Source organism: Trachypithecus francoisi, unplaced genomic scaffold (genome assembly GCF_009764315.1).
Source record: "Trachypithecus francoisi isolate TF-2019V2 unplaced genomic scaffold, Tfra_2.0 Lachesis_group19, whole genome shotgun sequence".
NCBI lineage: Eukaryota > Metazoa > Chordata > Mammalia > Primates > Cercopithecidae > Trachypithecus > Trachypithecus francoisi.
In genome coordinates, this window is record NW_022681464.1 from 23,670,546 (window position 1) to 23,696,038 (window position 25,493).

General features: G+C 38.8%; 1 protein-coding gene across 4 annotated transcripts in view; it reads left to right on the top strand.

Annotated features, from left to right (window-relative positions):
* The window catches only part of GAREM1 (GRB2 associated regulator of MAPK1 subtype 1), a 205,662-nt gene that overhangs the window by 154,926 nt on the left and 25,243 nt on the right, over positions 1-25,493 (top strand). For all 4 annotated transcript variants that reach the window (XM_033178036.1, XM_033178037.1, XM_033178038.1 and 1 more), the window contains one exon: positions 4,536-4,666. In XM_033178036.1, coding sequence (XP_033033927.1) covers positions 4,536-4,666 — 131 coding nt within the window. The remainder of the gene's footprint in view (positions 1-4,535; positions 4,667-25,493) is intronic.

Genomic DNA, 25,493 nt, shown 5'->3' on the forward strand with positions numbered 1-25,493 from the left:
CGAGGTCAGGAGTTTGAGACCAGCCTGACCAACTTGGTGAAACCCCATCTCTACTAAACATACAAAAATTAGCCAGGCGTGGTGGCGTGCCTGTAATCCCAGCTACTCAGGAGGCTGAGGCAGGAGAATGACTTGAACCTAGGAGATTGCAGTGAGCTGAGATCTCACCATTGTACTCCAGCCTGGGAGACAGAGTGAGACTCTATCTAAAAAAAAAAAAAAGTGACCCAAGAAATGACAATCTGTATGCATCTTGAGAAGAGGAATAGAAGCTAGGAGTTGTTGAATGGTCACTCATGCTAAATACTTTGGATGCATCATAGCATTTAATCCTCACGGCAGCCCTTGAAGTGTCCCCATTTTACAGGTGAGGAAACAAGGCTCAGGTGGATTTGTAACTGGCCAGCACCACAAAACTTGAAAGTGGCAGAGTCTGCAGTTAAATTAGGCATCTAACTCGAACTAATCATATAAGAATGGAAAAACAGTTAAATCCATTATGAAATGCTGTGCAGACATGGGTGTCATTGTATGGGGCAATGCTCAGCTCAGCGGGCAAGGGCATGGTATAAAACTGTAGAACACCATAATTGTTAGGAATTTGTGCATGGACCAGGTAAGAATAGAGACATGAAAAGTTTAACTTGTGACAGAATTTGTTTTAGTATATGTGCTGCTGAAGCGAGCACCAGAATTTGTTTAAATAAGTATTATTTTGAAATTGCCTTATTTTTTTAAAAAAGAAACTTATTTTTTGTCAAAAAGTATGTACTGTAACATATTCATACTGTATATTCAAATGTATTATTCATACCCCTACATATTTCTACGTGGCATATTAGCTGTTCTTTCATGTCTAGGTTTATCCTCTGTGTTCTCCTTATCACCTTCCTCTTAATTCCTGAAAACTCCTCCCTCATGGTCTGTCACCAGCAAAACGTCTATATCCTTAAAGCCTCCTCTGAAATTACTTTTATCTTGTTAAACCCAGACTTGGATATTCCCTGAGAGAAGCCCTTTCAGGTTGCAGCTCTGTTTTTTGTCCCAAAGTAGAGGAGTATAAATGGTCTCTTTATTCTTCCTCATCACCTTTACCATTCCACTTCACAATTCCCTAAAACTCTTTGCTTTAAACCACTTGTCCACCAGGCTTTAAACCTCTTGTTCATCAGACTCTATCACCCACTACCCCATCATTGTTAGTTACCTACCAAGCCTAGGGTTCTCTCCTCACTGTGACATCATTTTAGTTCCTGGCTCACTGTTATTCTCTCCAGAAATACTTCTCTCCTTATCAAGGAGGATTTTCCTTGGAAATATGATCCTTTTAATACCCCTGGGCTTCTCAGTCCTTTAGCTGTTTGCCATCTCAACTTTTGGCAGACATGATCCCTCCTTAGACCACATCATCACCAACAACTCCATCCTTCCATTTTCTCAACTGCATGCACTGACTTCTCTCCTCTGCATGGCTTTTGAGCTCACTCCCTCTAGGGTTCAAAACTCAATTCCATCAAAATCCATGATCCATTGATCTCATTACTTTTTTCCTGGACCCCCTTCCCTCCCACCCAGGATCTTGTGCCCATTTTATCCAGCTCAGGGTCCATGTTCAGGTGGCATAATTGCTCCCTGTAACATCCTGACTCCTTTGCCCCTCTCACTTCTCATATTCACTTGGTAGTCTCAGCTCTGGCTGAATCCGAATCTGTGGCTACTTTGTGCCAGCCTCTGTGCATCTGACTTTGGCTGGACAAGAACACAACCATACTCTGTGGTTTTACATTTAATTAATGACCATGAACCTCAAGTAGGAACTTAAAAAATGCTGCCCAGCAATCATATTACGTTGTTAACTCTGACTGGACTTTTTAACAACCTTCTCTTTCCTTAACCCTCTAACAACTCCTCTCTCAACCTTATTCTCAACCGATACCTTCCTTCCAACTTTGGCTGGAAAAATTGGAAGCTTCCAACAGCTTCCACTGCTGCATCTTTTGGGACTGGAGATGAACGACCTGTGCTCCTGTCTGAAGGCAACTCCTCCATTTCAACATCAGATGCACCTTCTCTGCCTGCTCAAGGATTGGGTTCCAGTCATTCCTCCTGTCATCATCTTGTCCCCCTCTGCTGGTCGTTCCCATCAGCATGCAAGCATGCTTGTTTCTTTTCCCATCATTCTAAGGAAAATAAAAACATTCCCTACATCTCACTTCTGCTTCCTATCAGTAGGCTCTGTGCCATCTCTCTTCTCTATTTTATAGCAGAACTCCCAAAATATCGTCTGGTATCCATTCTTATTATTTCTGGTTTCTCTCTTCCCAGGCTGCCTTCAATCCAGTTCAGCCAAGCTTTTGGCCTAGCTCTTCTGCTGCTCTTGTTGAAGTCCTCAATTAAATACAAGTTGCTGAATCCTACAGTTTTCAGTCCTCATTTCACTGTCCTGTAAGCAGCATTTGACATCCCCTCCCTGCTCATGGGAGGAATCAGATCACCTTGCTTCTTGGATGCACCCCTCTTGGTTTTCCTCTCACTCCCCTGGCCAGTCCTTCTCAGTCTCCCAGGATTCAAACCTTAGACCTCTTCTCTGTCCACACTCAAGCCCATGGTCATCATCATCAAAATGTCATGGCTTCAAATAGCATCTGTGTGCTGATGACCGCCAGATTTATTCTTTCCAGCCAGACTTCTCTCCTGACCTCTACACTTCTGTGTCTATCTAAGAACTTTTTGAACATCTCTGTTTGCATGTCCAATAGACATCTCAGACTTACCTGTCCAGACTGAACCCCTGATGCTCCCTTCACCCTCCAGAGCTGCCCCGTCTCAGTCAGTGTCAGCTCTGTTCAGAGTTGTTCAGGACGGAATCCTCACACTTTCTCACCACTTCCCAGCCCCTACCATGTCATACCCGAATTATTGTAGGAGCCTTCTACCTGGTGTCGTTTTCCTCTGTGCCTTGCACCTTTATAATCTCAACATGCCAGCTAGAGGGACCCTTCTGTAGCATTGGTTAGATCACCTCCTCTCTGCTCAAATCCCCATTCCTCTCAAATGAAGAGTACAACTCTTTAAAGGCTGTATATAGTCTGCCCACCTGCTACTGCTCTAACTTTCTTTTCCCTCTTCCCTTATCCCACTCCAGCCATAGTGGCAGTACACCAGGCAGGCACCCCACCCACCTGAGAGTCTTTGGGCAGACTATTGCCTAGTCTTAGAATTCTGAGACCTCTACCTGCAACTACCAAGCACTACCCTCCCTTACCTACACCAAAGGTCACCGTCTCAGCAACACTGACTGTTCTCCCTGCACTCTCCATCCCCCACACCCTGCCCTAAATTTAATAGCACTTCTCACCTTCTACCGTGGTATACTCTTACTCGTGTATTATAGTATCCATCTCCTGCTGGAATGTAAGCTTTGGGAGAACAGAGATTTGTGTTAATTCCATTAATTGATGGATCTCCAGCATCTAGAATAATGTCTTCATCTAGTAGATGCTAAAAAAATTGTGTTGAGATTATGAATGAAAGCTTTCCTGTTTGTGCTTGAGAGATCTGCCCCATGATAGCTTTTAATTCCTTTTATGTTTCTGGAGTATTATATTATAGCCAGGATTCAGAAAGCAACTACTAAGAAACACTGTATCCCTGACATGATTGCGTATGGTCTTGATTCCAAACTGAAAACAGTTCTTCTCAAATGCTGCAGCAGAGTCCCAGATACTGAAAATGTAAACAACATGATAGATCCTTGATATTTTAGGAATATGTTCAAAGTTCTTCATAAATCCTGTGAATTGTGGAGACCATGATATGGTCTACTCGCATGAATTTCATATATAGCAGTAAAAGGAAAGAAAGGAGCCACATGGAGCTCCAGAGGCTGAGTGGCCGGTGAGCTCAGTGGTTGGGAGGAAGCTCACCAGACAGCTGTCTGCTGCTGCTCCATGCTTCTGCCTCAGCAGCATCACACATTACAGCAGCTCATGAGCCCTAGACATGACCTGCATATTGTTGTAACCAAGAATATGAGTTATGTGAAAGCCAGGAATCCATTATATCGTTTTGTTCTACTTGCAGAAAAATGTAAATACTAATTTTAAAAACTTAGCTCTCCCAGGCTTCTAAGACTTCGTTTTAGAATGTAAATGTGTGGTTCTTATTACAACTAATGGGCAAGGTAACTTCAATGTTTAACTTACTGTTAAAAACAACCATTTATAACAAAGTGAGTTTTCACTTTGAGATCAAACAGCAAGTAAGCATTCATTCAGTTTGATTTTGGACATCTGGGAATAAACTCTGAACGTAAATAAAAAGAATGCAGTTTATTTTCATTTTAAAGCTGATTTTAAAATCTATCTACCTTCTAGTTTAATGGAACCTACCATAATGCCTTTTTTAAAAAAATTAATGATGAACAGGAATCTTTGACAAGGAAGGGCTGGACTAAAGAGAGAGGATGCTGTTGCCGTGGTAACAGCAGTCCAGCATAAACATCTTAGATCTCTTCTGTTTATCATGTGTTTTAGGGCAATTCAAGCTGCTGGAACAAGACCGAGATATAAAGGAGCCAGTGCAATATTTCAACAGTGTGGAGGAGGTGGCTAAGGCATTTCCTGAACGCGTGTACGTCATGGAGGATATCACATTCAACGTGAAGGTAGCTCTTGAAGCACCAAATATTTACATTCACTAAAGATAATTTAACTTTCAAGTCTGGATGTACACAATAAGTGTTCATCTGTGTCTCCCAGGAGTTTCACCTTCCTAATGGGTTAGTGGCAGTAGCCAAAAACCACGTATATTGTAGCTGCCCTGACTCCCTGACTGCTTCTGTATTTATTAGCGTTATCTTTTGTTAGAATTTAAAACTGATATCTGAGTTCAAAACTGTAGCTGTTGAGGCAGATAAGTGATTTTTTTTTTAATTTGGACTTCATTTCCTAATATGTAACAGTGTTTAGCCAGATCTCCACTTCTGGGAGCAAAAGGGATATGATGAAACTAAAGAATACCAAGCACTTACTTAAAAAGAAAGAAAGAAAAAAATACAGAGAAAGAATAGGTTTCTAAGCATTGCTTAAAGTCAGCATGTATTCATTCCATTTTTTGTGAACTATCTATTTCACTATACACAAAGAAAACTGATGTCACCCAGAGAAAAGCTATATAGTGTTTACTGTGCTCCATTTGTTCTACATTCTTAAAGGGACAGTACAGTCCCCGTCCAGATGTTGAGCGAGGTTCTTTGACTAGACTTGCTGCTGAAGAGGGACTGACCAGAGAAGCAAGCCACCAACCAGGCCCATCGTATTGCCTGCAAATCCTCTACGTTTTCTCCAGCAATACCCACAGTTATAAAACACTTTAGAAAGTGTTCACATTGAAGGGGTTTTCTCCTTAATGTCATTGCAGCCCAAAGTCCACCTAAATCACATTCTCTGAACATTTCAAGATTTAGAGGGGCAAGAGTCCTGTTTCTTAGAAATCCACTCTATGTCCATCCTGGCTAACACGGTGACATTTCAAGATTTAGAGGGGCAAGAGTCCTGTTTCTTAGAAATCCACTCTATGTCCATCCTGGCTAACACGGTGAAACCCCGTCTCTACTAAAAATGCAAAAACTAGCCGGGCGAGGTGGCGGGCGCCTGTAGTCCCAGCTACTGGGGAGGCTGAGGCAGGAGAATGGCGTAAACCCGGGAGGCGGAGCTTGCAGTGAGCCGAGATCTGGCCACTGCACTCCAGTCCGGGTGACAGAGCGAGACTCCGCCTCAAAAAAAAAAAAAAGAAAAGAAAAAGAAATCCACTCTATGTGAAAAACAGACTACATGGTGTCTTGGCCCAAGAATGTAGCAGTGTCTTTGTGGATGAGTCACTCCACCCACACTCTTCAGGAAAGGGAGGAGATGTCCAGAACAGCCCCTTATTGGAGAAATGGTTCTGCCCATTTCATTGTCTAAGCTAAGTCATTTCTTCTTCCAGTTCTAAAATACAGCTGCTTTGGACTACACTCTTTTAGTTTTATTATTAAGATGAGTGAGATTTTATATTTTGTAAAAATCTTTACTAAGTAAATTATGCTTATATACAAAAATATTTATCATTTTTAACTTTTTCAGTGGCCCTAGACACTAGCGGTCAAGACAGCTTGCATTTGTTTACAGTGAAAACTTGTGCAAACATGTTCATTTTTAAACATACCTAGACTCATTGGTCAGAAGTTAAATCCTATTCCATTAGTATTTTGATATGATTTAAATTTCTCCCTAAAACATATTTAGAATTCTCTAAATGAAAAAAAGAAGTTTTTTAGAAAGGAAAGTTAGTAGTTTTAAACTCCTTTCTAGAAAAATATTTCATTTGCTAATAAACAATAAGAAATCCAATGTGAATTTTAAAGTGATTTTTAAAGATTTTCTCCAGTATTAAAATGTAGCCTTTCCATCTTTTGTCACATATTGCTCATGTATACTGTTTTTTAAAAATGCCTTTAGCAGCTTTTCTTGGTGAATTTGTATTAAATCAGGAATGACTGCGAGGATAATACTGAAATTTATACATTTTGTTAGAGTTCTTTTTTAAATATAGAGTACCATGACTGAATGTATTCATTAAAATGTGTTTGATAGAGAATATCATTTAAGAGTTCAAAGGCACAGTTAAGTGTGTGAAATGTGAGCTTATAGCATCCATAAAACTAATTGGATTTGGGTTGAGTTCCGTGCTGTGCAAACATAAATATTTAATATTTCTAGTCTGTTACTTACAGAGTTTTAAGGTGCCATCACCTCTAGCTTGCATGAGTCATTAAAACATTATTCAATTCTGTTCAAAGAAAGATTGTTATAGGAACCTCAGGAAATTTACATGAAGATATACACAAAAGGTTTTGTGCTTAGTGATAAACACACAAGTAAATAAAAAAACTAAGGATAGTTATCGAAAAGTTTGTCTGGATACTACCTGGACCAAAAATAAAGGCTGGAAGTCATGGTCTTCTTTAATTAAAAATAGACTGGATTAAGCCAGGGCGTGGTGGCTCATGCCTGTAATCCCAGCACTTTGGGAGGCTGAGGCGGTTGGATCACCTGAGGTCAGGAGTTCGAGACGAGTCTGACCAACGTGAAACTCCATCTCTACTAAAAATACAAAAATTAGCTGGGCTGGTGGCGCACACCTGTAATCCCAGCTACTTGGAGGGGGATGCTGAGACAGGAGAATCGCTTGAACCCAGGAGGCAGGGGTTGCGGGGAGCTGAGATCGCACCACTGCACTTCAGCCTGGGCGATAGAGTGAGACTCTGTCTCAAAAAAAAAAAAAAAAAAAAGACTGGATTATTGTGTCTGTGTGAGAACTAAGAACTAAGCAGGGGGAGAGTTAAAGAAATGGGATTTTGGTTATTCTCATGGAGAAGGTGGGAAAAAATTAAAAACAATACTCTTTACTCATAAATGTAGCTATTATCCAAGAAGCAGTTTTTTAAAGAAAGATTTCAAACCTCCTTAGAAGATTTCACCCTCTGTCCTCTACTTCAGATACAGCATAAATTAAACCAGAAGGATAAACCACTGAGAAAAGCACTTGCAGTTAAAAATTGATAATTATCTGGCATCATGATAGTCAAAAGACATAATTATTATTAGAAATAAATATACATATATATTTTGATATATGTATTTACAAGTCCAACTGAAATTAATCATAATGAGAATATAAAATAAAGCAAAAGTATTGAAAGAATGGGAACTCTAGTTCTGGGTTTCTTCCCAAACTGTAGCAAAATTTAAATGTCAAATTTTAAATGTACTGGCGAGTACTAGTACTTTTTATACATTTGTTTAAAAATGAAACATTATTTTTAATTTGGAACTAAAATTTGTCTTTAAAAGATACCTTGATGTGTTGAAAACTACCTGCTTGATTGCCCCCATCATTGATTAACTGCATGAAATGAATTCATATGTATTAAGTGTTTAATTCTTTAACTAGCACATATATTTTGATCAGCTACTATATGCCCAGCACTACTCCAGGCACTGGGGCTGAATAGTGAATATGCAACTCCCTCACTGCATGGAGATTAGTCTAATAGGGGAGGTAGATGATAAATACATAAACAAGCATTAATACTATCTCCAAGTAGAGATACCAAGAATCAATTGGATCTGCAGGCCAGGAACTTAGATAATAGGCTCAGAATATATAGCTGGGACTCATCATCTTCTGGAAGACATTTGAAGCCATGGGTCTAGTTGATTTTACCTATACCAGTGGTTCTCAATCAGGAGTGACTTTGTCCCTCAGGGGACATTGGCAGTGTCTGTACACAGTTTTGATTGTCATGACTGTGGGGTGGAGGATGTTACTGTTATCTAGTGGGTAGAAGGTGGGGTTGCTGCTGAACGTTCTGTGATGCACAGGACAGGCTCTTATAACAAAGGATTATCCAACCCAAAATGTCCGTAGTGCCAAGGTTGAGAAGCATTAACCTAGAGACAAGATTAAAAGGAGAAGAGCTCTGAGGACTGAGCCCTGGAGTACCCCAGCAGTTGGGGGTCTAGAAGAGAAGACTGGATGGGATAGCAGTGAGGTAGAAGGATGGCTGGGAGCATATCGTGTCCCAGAAGCCAAGATTCAAGAAGGAATGAGCAACTGTGTCAAATGCTACTTAGTAATTGAATTAGATGAGGACTGAGAACTAACCATGAAATTTAGCGAAATGTGAAGATCATTAGTGGCCTTGATAGGAAGCAAATAATAATCAGCTCTGAGACTGGAAAGTGAGTTAACCAGGACAGTACAGTGGGATGGTCCTAGAGTTTTGTCAAGGTAAATTTCAAGTGAGATTACTCAGCACTACCCTTTCTTTCTTCCAGCCATTTTCAGCTCCCTCAATGCAGGTATAGAGTAGAAAAAGAGCTGAGTTTGATCGGAGTTGAGGTTCTCCCAGTGAGTATAGCAGAGATCAGAAAAGATGTTGATGGAGTGTTCCATAGAGTGAGTGACAGGTCGCACTGAGCCATGGAATCCTCACTGGGGGCTGGGTGCGGTGGCTCATGCTTGCAATCCCAGCATTTTGGGAGGCCAAGGCGGGTGGATCACTTGAGGTCAGGAGTTCGAGACCTGCCTGGCCAATATGGTGAAACCCCGTCTCTACTAAAAATACAAAAATTAGTTGGGAGTGGTGGTGCCCGCCTGTAATCCCAGCTACTCGGGAGGCTGAGGCAGGAGAATTACTTGAACCCGGGTGGCAGAGGTTGCAGTGAGCCGAGATTGCACCACTGTATTCCAGCCTGGGTGACAGAGTGAGACTCCATCTCAAAAAACAACAACAAAAAAAGAGGTATCCCTACTGGCTAACCAAGTGTGAATAGAAGTGTAGCCCCAATGAAAATTGGACTTATGAGATAGATATGTTTGAGAAAATGAGATGCAAAATAGGAGGTGGTGGTAGAGTATAAAACTCTTGAAATTTAACTTTAGGCAGTAAGGTCGGTAATGACAGGAGTAGCTCTATTTTCCAATCTAAGTATGTCCATTTGAGTGAGCAGCTGAGGTAGTAGAAACAGAAAATGGAGATGAGAGAGTCAAGAAAATAAAAGGCTATGTGGGCAGGATACCTCTCACTGATCATTTGTTTATATCTCCTCTAATCCCTGCAAAGCTAAAGGAATTCCAAGTTTTGGGAATAGCAGTCACCTATCTCTTTCACATTTTTTTTCTTTATCCATCTGGTTTTTCATTTTCAGGGTAAGAATATTGTTTTTGTTTACTTGCTTTCCTGCATATTTGTGGTTTTTTTTTTTTTAACTGTAATAGGCTTTTTCTCTCTTAATTATTTCTCTTAATTTTTTCATTAACCACCTTTCTTCTCATGTTTACTTCCAAAGTCAGAAGATGTCCTCTTTCTGAATTGCCCATTCCAACTGAAGGCTCATACCTCTCCTTTTAATAATAAAAACAGCTGCACTAACAATTTTCAAGCCATATATTTTTCTTCAAGCAGGCCACCATGATCTAAAGAGTGAGTTGGACTGTACAGTGGCTCAGGCTCTGAACTCAGAGCTGAGTTCAGAACCCTGCGCCAGGCATTGACTCTGACCATGGGTGGGTCACACAACCTGAGCCCACAGTGTCTTCACCTACAAAATGGAACTGATACTGCCCACCTCATAGATTTGTCATCAGAATTAAGTAAAGTAATGCACTCAAGTACTTTGCAAATATCTAGTAAGGGAGCTGGCAAGCTAGTCTGTGGGCAAACTGCCTGTTTTTGTAAATAAAGTTTTATTGGAAAAAGCCATGTCCATGTGTTTATGTATTGTCTATGGCTGCTTTCATGCCAACAGCACAATTAAGTTGTTGCAGCGGAGACTGTATAGCCTGTAGAGCCTAAAATTATTGCTGTCTTGACCTGTAAGATAAGATTTGCCAATCCTTGGTTCAGAACATAAAATCATAAAAAATTAAGTTTCACATTTAAAAAATTCCCACCACAGATTAAGATTATTTCACTTACTCCTTCTTTTTCTTTTCTTTTCTTTTCTTTTTTTTTTTTTTTTTTTTTTTGAGACAGAGTCTTACTCTGTCACCCAGGCTGGAGTGCAATGGTGTGATCTCAGCTCACTGCAACCTCCACCTCCCAGGTCCAAGTGATTCTCCTGCCTCAGCCTCCCGAGTAGCTCGGACTATAGGTGTGTGCCACCATGCCTGGCTAATTTTTGTATTTTTGCTGGAGATGGGGTTTCGCCATGTTGGCCAAGCTGGTCTTGAACTGACCTCAAGTGATCCACCCTCCTTGGCCTCCCAAAGTACTGGGATTACAGGGGTGAGCCACTGCACCTGGCCTCTTTTCTCTTATCCCTCCTCTCCCCTTCCTTCCTCTCCCTCCCTCTTTCTCTGTTTCTTTTTTTCACCTGTCTTATTTCTCTCTCTCTCTCTCTCTCTCTCTCTCTGTCTCTTTCTCTCTCTCTCTCTCTCTCTCTCTCTGTCTCTTTCTTTCTTTTAAGCAACATGCTTTGTCACTCAGGCTGGAGTACAGTGGCGCCCTCATAGCTCATTGCAGCCTCGAACTCCTGGGCGCAAGTGATCCTCCTGCTTCAGCCTCCTGAATAGCTAGGACTACAGGCATGCACCACCACACTTGGCTGATTTTTAAAATTTTTCTGTAGAGATGAGCATCTCACAATGTTGCCCAGGCTGGTCTTGAATGCCTGGCCTCAAGCAATCTTCCCGCCTCAGCCTCCCAAAATACTGAGATTACAGGCATGAGCTACCATGCCTGGCCTGCTTACTCTTCATGTAATACTTTCTCCCTAGTGACTTACTGTTAACAACTCAGTACATAGTAGCTGTTCTTTGTTGTGGTTTCGAAATACCCCTTCACTTCAAATCCTTTTTTGGAGACCTTACTACACTACTAACTACTGAATTATTTTAAATGTCTTCCAGTCTTTCAAAGCCCAATACAGATGAGAAAATTTACTCCGCCTGCTTTTCCTGCCATCAAAATAATGACTAACAAATTAAGTTTTAATTTAAGTTCTATCTTTACTGTGACAGTTATAGAGAGAGAGGGAGAAAAGGGTGGCCTTCGATTTGGCACTGGGTCCGAGGCATCCTGTCTTCACTGATGTAATCCAGAAGCTTTCTACATTAAAATTACGACTCTCAAATCTGAGAGCCCAAATACCCTAATCTGGATACTGTAATGTTGCTATTTTAGCTCCAGCTAGCTAGTGAGAGTCATACTTTCAGCTGTTCCAGCATAGATTTCCCCAGAGGCAAAGTAACAAGTTTACATTGTCTCCATTAGAGAAAGTTACCCACTCAGGAATGTGAAGTTCAGTCAGATGTGGTATACAGTCGCTGCCTCTGCCTGCCTAGACCTCTTCAGAACCACTTCCGTACTGTGTGCATCGTCTGGCCAGGAGCTGAGGTGACAGCCCTGTCACCGGCATATCAGCTTCTGATTACTGCTTTGGTACCTGCTGTGGGCTGGGGTGTCAGTGCCTAGCAGCAGAGCCACTGTAATGTGGGGAGAAGGATTTCAGCGGTACCTTTTCTTTGGATATTGATAAAGTGATGCTGTGATACACGTATCCAATGTGGAATGATTGAATCAAGCTAATCGACATTTCCATCACCTCTCAATACTTATTTCCCCCCCATTCTACCTGGAACATGTACCCTTTGACCAGCATCTTCCCGTTCTCCCCACTCTCCAGCCTCTGACAGTCACCATTCTCTGTGTATCTATGAGTGTGATGTTTTCAGTTTCCACATATAAATGAGACCATGTGGTATTTGTCTTTCTGTGCCTGGCTTATTTTGCTTAGCATAATACCCTCCAGGTTCATTCATATTGCCACAGATAACATGATTTTCCTCCTTTTAAAGCTGAATAGTATTCCATTGTGTATATATACCCAGAGGTGCCTCTTTTTAATTGGAGAAAACATAAGTTTCAGAGAACTTAAGTGAAAAAACTAGAGCCTTGCAGTACTAAGAAACGTGACCAAGAGTAAAATGATAAAATACTATATAAATTATCCAACAAGACTGGGAAGTTTACAGACTTTGAGTTGTTATAATCATCACATTTGAGATCTGGAAAGGCCCTTCCACGTTGCCTAATCCTACTTCTTTTAGCAAATATGAAAACTGAGAAATAGCTGTGTTAGCTTACTTCATTGATTCATGTGAAGCCACAAAATGACTCAGCAGCAAAGCCCAGCATAGAAACCAGGTCTCCTAATACAATCCAGTCACCTCTCCGCTCCATCACACTCTGTGGATTTGAGATAAGACCCAAGATTGTGATCAGAATGTACTTTCACTTTGACACAATAACTTGTACAGTTTAATTTATTTTCCTTTTTAAAAAATACAAACATGTTTAATCATTATGGCATGTAGTACAGTATAACCAAAATCCTTCTGTCATTTGTATTTCTGAAACATTTATGGTCTGACACACAGGATTTGGCAGCTTTTATGAATGTTATACATGTACCTTTTTATATCTTATTAGTAGTAAAGTATGGTGCCAGTATTTAAAAAATAAAATCTTGCAACTTATATGAACAAAAGTTCTCTGAAATAGGAATTTGAAGGAAAGACTCTTCCAATGAACAATTTGCAGACTGTGGAGAGATAGCCTTCAGTGTAAAATGAAGATGCAATTTCAGAGAACAAAGGGAGGGTCCCAGGTTTTATAGCAACAGTGCCCACTCAAGTTCTCAGTCAGGTCCATATAGCAAGCGAAGGACTGAAACACAATTAGTTGGTGCTGCTGAGCCCTGATTGGCTGAGGCTGGTGAGTTCTAATTGGTTGGTTCGCATTAGCTCTGAAAGTCCCGAAGTTGAATGGAGGCATGGGTTTTCCAGGAGCTCAGAGCACATGTGTGACCTCCAGTCAGCAAATGGTTGGTTGGCTGTCTTTTAAATTTAGACCCAGTTAGCCACTCAGGATCCATCTTAGAGGATTGGCTCTTTGATGTTCACATTTGTTCACACTTACTTTGATCTTTTCACTCTATCAATATCAGTGTAGTTTCTGATTATTTAAACATCACATGTCAGAATGAACTCCTTCAAACTCCATAAGGTCTTAACCCAGAATTTTTAGAGTGCTAACCAGTATTAATAAAACAGCAAGACCAGAGGTTGGGTTCTTATATTGTTGCTTGAAGCAGTGTTAAAGATACACCGACATGACTAAAATGCATTGCTGAATAAATAAGCACAGATTTTAAAGTTTAATATGATTAACGCAACTTAATACCAAACTCTGAATGTCTTCCAAGACTTCCAAGTTACTGAAAAGCAGCCAATATATTTTCTCAAGTCGTAGATTTGATGCAATCCATGTGCCTTTTATTTTAACATATTAGTTACACTTTTAAAAGTTGCTATCTGAAAAAGTGCTGAAAAAATGAAGACTTTTCACTTCTGCTGACCAGTTAGACTGTGCCTTCTTTTTTTGGGGGGGTGGGGGTGGGGGGGAGATGGAGTTTCACTCTTGTTGCCCAGGCTGGAGTGCGATGGCGCAATCTCAGCTGACCGCAACCTCCGCCTCCCGGGTTCAAGCAATTCTCCTGCCTCAGCCTCCCGCGTAGCTGGGATTACAGGCATGCACCACCATGCCTGGCTAATTTTGTATTTTTAGTAGAGACAGGGTTTCTCCATGTTGGTCAGGCTGGTCTCAAACTCCCGATCTCAAGTGATCTGCCCACCTTGGCCTCCCAAAGTGCTGGGATTACAGGTATGAGCCACTGCGCCCTGCCTATGTTACTTTCTTTATTCATTTTAGCAGAACAAACTACAGACTGGGCCACTTGTGATTCTACTCTTGTTATAACTATTTATGCTCTGCCATCCTCCTGGTCATGTTTTGTCTTTGAAAACACAAAAATAGTTTATTAATAGACTTTGCTCTGCATACATGGGCCATCCTGTGGTTGTCCTGTAAAATCATACAAGCTAGTAGTACTGAAACATTTAGTATTCTTTGGGGTTTTTTGTTTTGTTTTCAGAGTGTAGTTCAGTTGTAACTCACCATTCCTCATTTAAAATGTGATTCTTAGTTTCCGTCTCAAGAATTCAGAAAAGGAGTCATGCGTTTTAAGTTTATAATAATGCCAGAGAGACCACCTTTTCCTGTGATTTTTCAAAATGGGTAAGAATTACTTGCTCCAGCTTTTTCTACCTACTCTCTGGAGTCTTTAGGGCATGAGTAGTTCTAGCTAGCCAGTTTTTGGAATAACTGTGAATGTTAACAGAATTCTGTCCAAAATGACTATAATTTCCTTTCAGTATTTTATAATACATTTTCTACTATCTTAAAGACAGTACTTGAACAAAATTTAAACTTACCACTGTCTCCTGTTTTATAATTGATGAAAGCACTCAGCCCCACTTGAGATGAGTATAACTTTTGCCTTTATATGTAGAGACCATCAGCCCTGAGAATTTGATATTTTATGGTCTCATAATGTATTTTTTTAAAATTTTTATGTTTAAAAACCTTTAAAGGTTTGTTGTCTTGTTTGCCTCTTGTGTCTTTTTCAGAATATCTTTCTTAACAGTCCCTATTTTTAGTTTAATTTTTCAGTTTTGCTAAGGCTGTAAATTGGCAATCATGTTTAGTGAAGTTTTAGGAATCAGTACACTGATTTAAGGACCTCACAGGCTTTCACCATAAGCCCTAACATCAACAACATCCCATCATTTTGGTTAGCTCACTGCCTCGTTCTTGGCTGTATTCCAGAGAGGTCAGAAATTATTGATTCCTGCGCAACTTGAATTTCGTCAGATGTAAAAAGAAATATTTAAAATGAAAATGGAATGTATTTAGATATAGCCACTTTTTATTTTCCAGTTTTTCAAAATTATATGTTTCCTTTAGGGTGAGTCAGATGTCATTATTTTCAAGATCCTTTCAGAATGATAAATTGGATACAATTGCGAGGTTAATTATTTCAATGTTTGAAGATAGCTCTGCTTTTGTTGTCATCTGAGATTTTGGGCCCTCTGAAAAACTACCAGTTGGCAAGCCCTCTGCTATGGCATCACAAATGAAACCTTTGCCATTGTACTTGTCATTCTCGCCCTATTTTGTGTTAAAAAAAAAATATATATATATATATAAACACTAGGATTAACGTTTATCTTAACTCTTAATGCAATTTTCTTTCATTTACTGTCATTTTCCTAAAATAAAGAGTAATGAAAATTTAATTTGGGAAGACATAACATAATACTAATCAAATATTGTCTATATAACCTATATATCAATCAGATCATTCCTGATTTTATCTTATGAGTTGGAATTTTAACCTCTTACATGTTTGAGCAATTGTTATTAGAACAATTGTTAGAGAACAGATTTCCTATTGCCAGAACCTTCAGAGAGAGAGAGAGAGAGAGAGAATGTGTGCACGTCCACAAGCTTAAAATTTTACGTCAGTGTTTTAAAATGTTTCTTGACCATGGGATATTAATTCTGAGCAGTATTATGAGCAATAAAAAGTAAAACCCTGATAGTTTCCTGGATTAGACCTATTAGAGTTGTTTAGATAACACACTTCGAATTACTTCCTCTCAGGAAACACTGAAACTGGAAATGTTAACCAGACACACATACGGAAGCACTTAGACAGAATGCATTGTTTCTTTTGCTATTAAAAAAAGAGGAAAGAAATTATGCAAATAAATTACATCTGTAGAAACCTGAGGAGACTATTTGGCTCTACTGCTAAAGAAAGAGCAGTTATTTATGAGATTTTTCATCTGTCACTGGCAGTGACCACAAAATTAGTCAGTATGTTAGTTTTATAATTTATTCAGGGCTAATTGCTAGCATTAATAATGACTTCAGAGTTGGAAGCATGGGATTGCAGACTGTTCTCATGTATGTTACGCATTTTTATGTATGAGAGTAGGAGTAAGTTACTTAAGAAGTACACACCTACACGAAAATGTAGACAAAACTGTTGAATGTGCCCAGATAGTGACATTTAGTAAGGATAACTTTGATCTGCTTATTCTGTATGTGTACTGTCTGATATGAGTCTCAAAAACTGGTGAACATTATCTTTCAGTTCACTTGCTGTGCAGTACTTCACTAGACTTATTTCTTAATTCTGGACGGTGTATGTTTATAAAGATAAATTAGGAAAAATTTAGTAAATATTGATTTAAACAGATAGAAACATATTTTTTAGTTTCCAGATCCCTGTCTGTATCTTCATCCCTGTCTCCATCCCTCTCTCCATCTTTATTCAAATGGGTGACTCGCCAAGTTTTTCACAAAGTTCTAATAAAAAGGAAGTATAACAGTGCAGCTGAGAGTTTTGCAGACTAGACTATTCTAAAATGGTGTATTTTGAATTATTTCCATATGTTCACATCCTTTGGGATATAATTGTAATGATATTTCAGGCTCTATTCTGGCATTAAGTTTTATTCTGGGATAACATAGTCAATAAAAACATGAATGATATTCAGTACAGAGAGAAGGATAATTCTTAGAAGTAGTGGTTTGGGCTTGAACACAGTAGGAAATGAAAACTTAGAAATCCATGTGAAAATACAGAGATGTGAAAGGCAATGTGAAACAATTAAAAGAAGTAAAATGGTTTGTTAATAAAAATAAGAGGGTAACGATGGCCTCCATTTATTGAGAGCCTACCTTGTGCCAAGCACTGTAAGCATTTGTTTACATACATTCACTTAGCCTGCAAAATAGATGGTGGTGTTCCATTTTATAGGTGAGGAACCTAAGGCTCAAATAACTAAAAGCATTTTGTCTGTGGTCACTACACTCTAAAGGCAAGATTCAAACTCAGCTTGTAGTTTAGCTAATAGTATTGTACCTGTCAGTTTCCAAAGGCCATGGTTCTTTTCATCCATCTATACCCAGTATCAGCAAACCTTTACTGCAAACAAACAGAGAGCATGTATTTTACAGTTTGCAAGCTGTACAGTCACTGTTGCAGCTACTCAGCACTGCCATCATAGCATGTAAACAGCTATAGACTATTTATAAATGAATGAGTGTGGCAATGTCCCAATAAAACTTTATTTACAGAACCAAGTCGTGGGCCAGGTTTGGACTGTGGGTAGTAGTTTACTGACCTTTGATCTATATTTTTATAAGTTTAACTAGATGCTGGTTGCAAGTAAAAGCCTTAGGGATAAACCAAAATCTAAAATTGATAGCAGATGATTCTTGGTGACCTAAGTCAAGAGATAAAATAACTGAAACCAGGACCCAGTCAGAGCAGCCTGTTCCTCTAGTCCCAGCCACTTGGGAGGCTGAGGCAGGAGGATCACTTGAGCCCAGAAATTGAAATACAGCTTGAGCAGCATGGCAAGACCCAGTCTCTTTAAAAAAAAAAAAAAAAAAAAAAGCTGAGAAAAAAAAATAATAATAACTGAAAACTTGAAACTGCAGGTCCTATGGAAAATGAAAGCCCTCGTATGTGTCAAGCACTGTCATTTACACATGATATATTAGCTCTAAACAAACAAAAACTCTAAGCTATATTCTTCAAAACTGGCAAAGCCTTAGAAACAAGGCCAAGAAATTCACAGATCAGTAGACTAGAGGCGATGTAGTATCCTGGCTTGATCCTGGGATATCAAAATGACACTCATGGGAAAAAACTGGTGAAATCCAAATAAAACTTGTACTTTATGTAACAGTATTGACTAATGTAAATTTCTTAGTTTTGATAAACACGCCATGGTCACATAAGATGTTAACAGAAGCTAGGTAAAGGGTATACAGGAACTTTCTGTACTGCCTTTGTAACTTTTCTGCAAATCTGAAATTATTCCAAATAAGAAGCCACCCGGGCGCGGTGGCTCATGCCTGTAATCCCAGCACTTTGGGAGGCTGAGGCGGGCAGATCACAAGGTCAGGAGTTCAAGACCACCCTGGCCAATATGGTGAGACCCTGTCTCTACTAAAAATACAAAAATTAGCTGAGCATGGTGGCACGTGCCTGTAGTCACAGCTGCTTGGGAAGCTGAGGCAGGAGCATCACATGACCCCAGGAGGCGGAAGTTGCAGTGAGCCAAGATCACACCATTGCACTCCAGCCTGGGTGACAGAGCAAAACTCCATCTCAAAAAAAAAAAAAGGTAAACTTTATTTACCTTCCTAGGCTTGAATTTAGATCCCTAGCATCTATGTTAGAACCAGATGAATACTGAAGTACTAAAAGTAAACAAGTTAGGTTGAGATCTTGTTAAAAAAATAATAGCAATACTTATCTGAATCATCCAAAATGGACTTTAAGCCTTAGCAGCATATATTCCCGTTAAAACAATATTGTGCTGTCATTTCTGTACTTACAATGTCTCCTAAAACCGTTTGTTTTTTATAGTACTAATGTTGATTGACAAATTCCTTGTTCCAAAGATTAAAATTATACAGAGATGACCTAGAATAGAAGGTAAGAAATTATTTACAAAGGTTGCTTTTCCTAGTTTTCTAAACACATATTGCTGATGGCCACTCAGTATGTGGTATGAATATTGTCAGTTACTTTACCCAGACATTTTTATTAACGTGAGAGAAAAAAATTCAAGCTTAGTAAGTTTAATGTAAGCCTGATACCAAAACCTGATAAAACATACATAGTAAAACTGTAGGCCAGTCTTATCTGTGACAAAGATGGCCACATCATAGATCAGGTACTATCAGAGAATTATACAATATTGTCTTAAGTGTACTGTGATCATGTAGAGATTATTTGAAGCAGGTAGAATTATTTAAATATTTCGGAATCTATTATATCATCAGTGTATTAGAGAAGTGAAACATGAACATATGGGCCAGGCGTGATGGCTCACTCCTGTAATGCCAGCTACTCAGGAGGCTGAGGCAGGAGAACTGCTTGAACCCAGGAGGCAGAGGTTGCAGTGAGCCAAGATCATGCCACTGCACGCCAGCCTATGTGACAGAGCAAGACTCCATCTCAGAAACACAACAACAACAACAAAAATAAAGATACGACCATCTTAATTGGATATAGAATCAACATTTTATTAAAACCTTTAAAAATTTTATTTGTAGAAACTTTTAGAAAACTAGTATTGGAAAGACATTACTTACATGATAAAGAATATCTTAAACAAACTTCTCATATTTTTATATTAAAATACTGACAATATTCTCATTAAAATCTGAAACACTAAAATGCTCACTGTCACCACCACCACTCTGTTATGAGAGAGAATGGATGAAAATTGAAAGAATAAAGATAAATTTTTCATTATTTGTGTAAGATATAATCACCTAATCCCAAGAGAATTAACTGGAAAAAAAACTATCACAGTAAGACACTGGACATGCAGAATAGCAATAAAACGTATTCAACAACTATGACTCAACAGCAGTGTCCAGGGGTTGATAATGAAGGCAGAATTAAATACTAATAAGGGAAATAAAAGATCTGAATAAATGATGAGAATTATGTGCCTCTTTGGAAATGCTATTACAATGATGTCACTTCTTGCCAAAACACCATGTAGATTTAATGTACTACAATAAAATTATCATTACAAACCATAGACAAAATGATTCTAAAGTTTATCTGGAAAAGGCACATTTTTCAACCTTTCGTTTTTAAATTATTTCAGTTCTAAAGAATTGTTGCAATAATAAAAATGAGGACACCCTATCACTTTACCCAGATTCACCAACTTTTATCATTTTAGCACATTTATTTTACCCATTTCCCCAGTCTCCACCCATATACACATACACATATGCGTAATATAACTTACCCTTTTCTGAATCATGTGAGGGTGAATTGAATGCATTATGTCCCTTACCCCTTAATACATCAGTGTATATTTTCTAAGAATAAGGGTTTTTTCTTATGTAAACACAGTATATTCAGGAACATTAGCAGTGATAATATTTTTATTTATAGTCCCAATTCCAAATTGTCCCAAAAGTGTACTTTATTGCTTTGCTTTTCACTTCTCTTTATTTCATGTTAATCTGGAACAATTATTCAGCCTTTCTTTGTCTTTTCTGGCGTGGACATTTTGTTAAGAATACACACCAGGTGTTTTATAGAATATTTCTCAGTTTGGGTTTGTCTGATATTTCCTCATGATGAGATTTCCATAATAGTTTTGGCTAGAATGGTACATAAGCAAGGTCATGAACTTCTCAGGAAGTCACATTCAGAGGTAGAGGATGTCAGTATGCCTCTCTTTGGTGATGCTAAATTTGATGACCTGGTCAAGGTATTGTCCAAGGTGTATTCTCCACTGTATCGTTACTTTTTTCCCCTTGCAGTGAATAAGCATTCTGGGAAAAGACACTAAGACCATGCATATAACCTCCTTAATCAAACTCCTATAAATTTGGCATCTATTGATGATTCTTATATAAAATGACTTTTTACTATAATAAAGTTATAATAGTAGAAAGTATAATAGTAATAAATAATGAAGTAAATAATAAGTTGCAAAATTATGATTTTCCAGTCTTCCTTGTTTGTCATCTTTTTGCTATCAGCATGGACTTAGGTGTTCTTGTTTTATTCAATAGATTATAATTCATTGTGGTCTTTATTTATTGTGATGCTCAAATTGTCCCAGATTTTAGCAGTAGGAGCTCATTTAGGCTGGTTGCTGTGTCTTTTTGGCATGTTCCCGTCATCTTATGAGCACCTTACTTTCTGGCACGACAAAATGTTCCAAGCACACCTTGTACCATTTCTGCCCTACCCTTGGAATTCATAATTTCTCCAGGGAGCCCTGGTTCGTTTTAGTGGGGAATGATTTGGGCGGTTTCTGGTTGCTTGGAAAGGAAAAAACTAAGATATACGTGTGTGTGTGTGTGTGTGTGTGTGGTGTGTGTGTGTGTGTGTGTCTGTGTGTATAACTGCTGAAAAGTGTGAGTTAATATGGATACCTCTAATTTCAATCCAAACCCCAAGGAGTTCTGTCTTGCCTTTCCTGCTCTTCATTCCATGTTTCTGTCTCTCCTTCCAAAATGAAATCTCTGTACTCCCAAGACATCAATATATTTACCCATTCATTCAATCTTACAATACACATACATTTGATTCAGAGTTGTTCTACCCATATCCCTATGAAAAACAAATCTACCAAAAGGATCAGAGTATTTATTGGGGTTTTTTTTCCCTACTGGCATTATACAGTCAAAGTGTATTAGTCCGTTCTCACACTTTTGTAAAGGACTGCTCAAGATTGGGTAATTCATAAAGGAAACAGATTTAATTGACTCACAGTTCTGCATGGCTGGGGAGGCCTCCGGAAACTTACACTCATGGAGAAAGGTACCTCTTCACAGGGTGACAGGAGAAAGAATGAGTGCCCAGCAATGTGGCAAGCCCCTTATAAAACCGTGATATCTTGTGAGAACTCACTATCATGAGAACTCACTCTCAGGAGAATAGCTTGGAGGAAACCCGCCCCCATGATTCAATTATCTTCACCTGGTCCCATCCTTGACAAGTGAGGATTATTACAATTCAAGGTAAGATTTGGTTGGGGTCACAACCAAACCATATCAGACAGCATTCCAAAGCTACTTGGATTATTTCTCTTTCCCCAGAGTGGTTATTTTGTTGATTTAAAAAACAGTTGAATTTTGCATTTGTTTCCATTTGCACTCAGTTTTAAAATAACTTAAATTTACAAGAAAAAAACCCCATCAAAAAGTGGGTGAAGGATATGAACAAACACTTCTCAAAAGAAGGCATTTATGCGGCCAACAAACATAAGGAAAAAAAAGCTCATCATCACTGGTCATTAGAGAAATGCAAATCAAAACCACAATGAGATACCATCTCACGCCAGTTAGAATGGCAGTCATTTAAAAGTCAGGAAACAACAGATGCTGGAAAGGGTGTGGAGAAATAGGAACACTTTTACACTGTTGGTGGGAGTGTAAATTAGCTCAAACATTGTGGAAGACAGTGTAGCGATTACTCAAGGATCTAGAACCAGAAATACCACTGGACCCAGCAATCCCTTTACTGGATATATACCCAAAGGATTATAAATCATTCTGCTATAAAGACAGATGCACATGTATATTTATTGCAGCACTGTTCACAATAGCAAAAGCTTGGAACCAACCCAAATGCCCATCAGTGATAGACTGGATAAATGTGGCACATATACACCATGGAATACTATGCAGCCATAAAAAAGGATGAGTTCATGTCCCTTGCAGAGACGTGGATGAAGCTGGAAACCATCATTCTCAGCAAATTAACACAGGAACAAAAAACCAAACACTGCGTGTTCTCACTCATAAGTGGGAGTTAACAATGAGATCACATGGACACAAGGGGGAACATCACACACCGGGGCCTGTTGGTGGGGGCGGGTCTAAGGGAGAGAAGATAGCATTAGGAGAAATACGTAGTGTAGATGATGGGTTGATGGGTGCCACAAACCACCATGAAACACATGTATACCTATGTAACAAACCTGAACGTTCTGCACACATATCCCAGAACTTAAAATTAAAAAAAAATTCTTGTTGACCTAATTTTTAAAATATGTAGCACATTAGCATACATCCTTGAAGTCCAAACTCTGTGGCAAGGTATACTCAGAAAGGTTTCATTTCCTCCCTTGTCCCTAGCTCCAGTAGGTAACCAGTTTCATTGTTTTCTGTTTTTCCTTGTGCTTGTTTTTGTTTTTGTTTTTGTTTTGTAACAAAAATAAACAGAAAATGTATATACTAATTTTTCCTTTCTTCTTAAACAAAAAAAAAATACACTGTATAAACTTTTTTTGCACTTTGCTTTTTTTTATTTAACAATATATTCTTGAAAGTAATTTCATATCCATTCCTTGGATTCATTATTCTCATTGTCTTTTGCATAGTACCAGGAAGTGTGTGTACCATAGTTTAATCAGTCAGCCTCCTATATTTGAGCATTTAGATGAGTTCCAATATTTTGCAAAGACAAATAATGATGCAATGAATAACCTTATACATGTGTACTTTCATATTGTTGGAGGAATGTCTTCAGGGTAAAGTCCTAGATGTAGATTGCTGGATGGAGGGATAAATGCATATGTCATTTGGCTTGATACTGCCAAATTCCCCACCACACAGGTTGTATCATGCTGTATTCTCACCAGCTATGGACAAGGATCCTTTTTACCCCATAGCCTTGCCAACTGAGTGTGATGTCAAGCTTCTGAATTTTTAATCAATGTGTTAGGTGAGAAATGGTATCTTAGTATAATTTTAATTGGCATTTCTCTTATGAGAAGAGAAGTTCAACATCTTTTCATGGGTTTGAAAGCCATTGTACGTCTTGTTAGTTAATTGATTTTTCATATATTTTGCCTATTTTTCTACAACATTTTTGTTTTTGTTTTCATTTTTTTTTCTTTTTTTTCAGACAGAGTCTCGCTTTGTCACCCAGTCTGCAGTAATGCAATGGCGCAATCTTGGCTCACTGCAGTCTCCGCGTCCTAGGTTCAAGCGATTCTCCTGCCTCAGCCTCCCAAGTAGCTGGGACTACAGTCGCGTGCCACCATGCCCTGCTAATTTTTTTGTATTTTTAATGGAGACAGGTTTCACTGCATTAGCCAGGATGTTCTCAGGTCCATACTTTTAAAAAGCTACTTGTATATTAGAGATATTAGCTCTTTATCTGTGATATGTTTTGCAAATATTTCAGTCTGTCCTTTGACTTTTGACTTTATTTCTCTTGTTTTCTGCCATCCACATACTTTTTGAGTCAGAATAAACACAATTCAGGGCTTTTGTTATCAGATCTGAAAATATAAGATGAAGACAAATACAATATAGTTAAAGTGGGAAAATAGAAAGGTCGCTAAGGTAAATGGCCCCCAAATAAATGCAAATATAGGTATATATTTGAATGTATTTTATGAACTTAGTATATAATACTTTATATATTTTAAATTTATGATACAAAAGTACATAATATTAGTATACAATAAAAGTGACACTTCCAATTAGTGATGAAAGGGATGGCTATTTAGGAAGTGTACTCAACACTCAGTTAATTTACACACACACACACACACACACACACACACACACACACACACAAACCTACCTTAAATAATCCACCAGAGTAAATAGAGTTACATTCCCTGTTGGGTTAGGATTTAAAAAAAAAATAGAGCTACATAGCAAAGTATTAAAAGAAAACACTGGCAATTATACCAGCGTTTCTCAATCTCAGCACCACTGAGATTTTTGCACTGGCTAATTCTTTGCTGTGGGGAGCTGTCCTGGGCGTTATAGCATATTGAGCAGCTTCCCTGGCCTCTATCCACTAGATGCAAACAGCAGGTTCCCCAGTCGTGGCAATCAAAACTGTCTCCAAACATTGCCCCCTAGTGGGTACAATCACTCCTGGTTCAGAATCATGAATCTGTATCATCTCAGCTAGAAACCTAGCATCCAAGAATGAAATCATAAAGGAAAATTTTGAAAATATTGACTACATTTAAAAAAGACAACTTTAATAGTTAAGCTATAAAATTGCCATTCAGGGCCGGGCGCGGTGGCTCAAGCCTGTAATCCCAGCACTTTGGGAGGCCGAGACGGGTAGATCACGAGGTCACGAGATCGAGACCGTCCTGGCTAACACGGTGAAACCCCGTCTCTACTAAAAAAATACAAAAAAACTAGCCGGGCGAGGTGGCGGGCGCCTGTAGTCCCAGTTACTCAGGAGGCTGAGGCAGGAGAATGGCGTACCCGGGACGCGGAGCTTGCAGTGAGCTGAGATCCGGCCACTGCACTCCAGCCTGGGCGACAGAGCGAGACTCCGTCTCAAAAAAAAAAAAAAATTGCCATTCAAACAACAAATGGAAGAATACATAGCATAAATGACATTTTCATTTACATAAAAAGTAATCAGAGATCTAAATAGATAATGAAAAATGAATATACCAATAAATATATTTAAAATAAAAAAATAAATTCA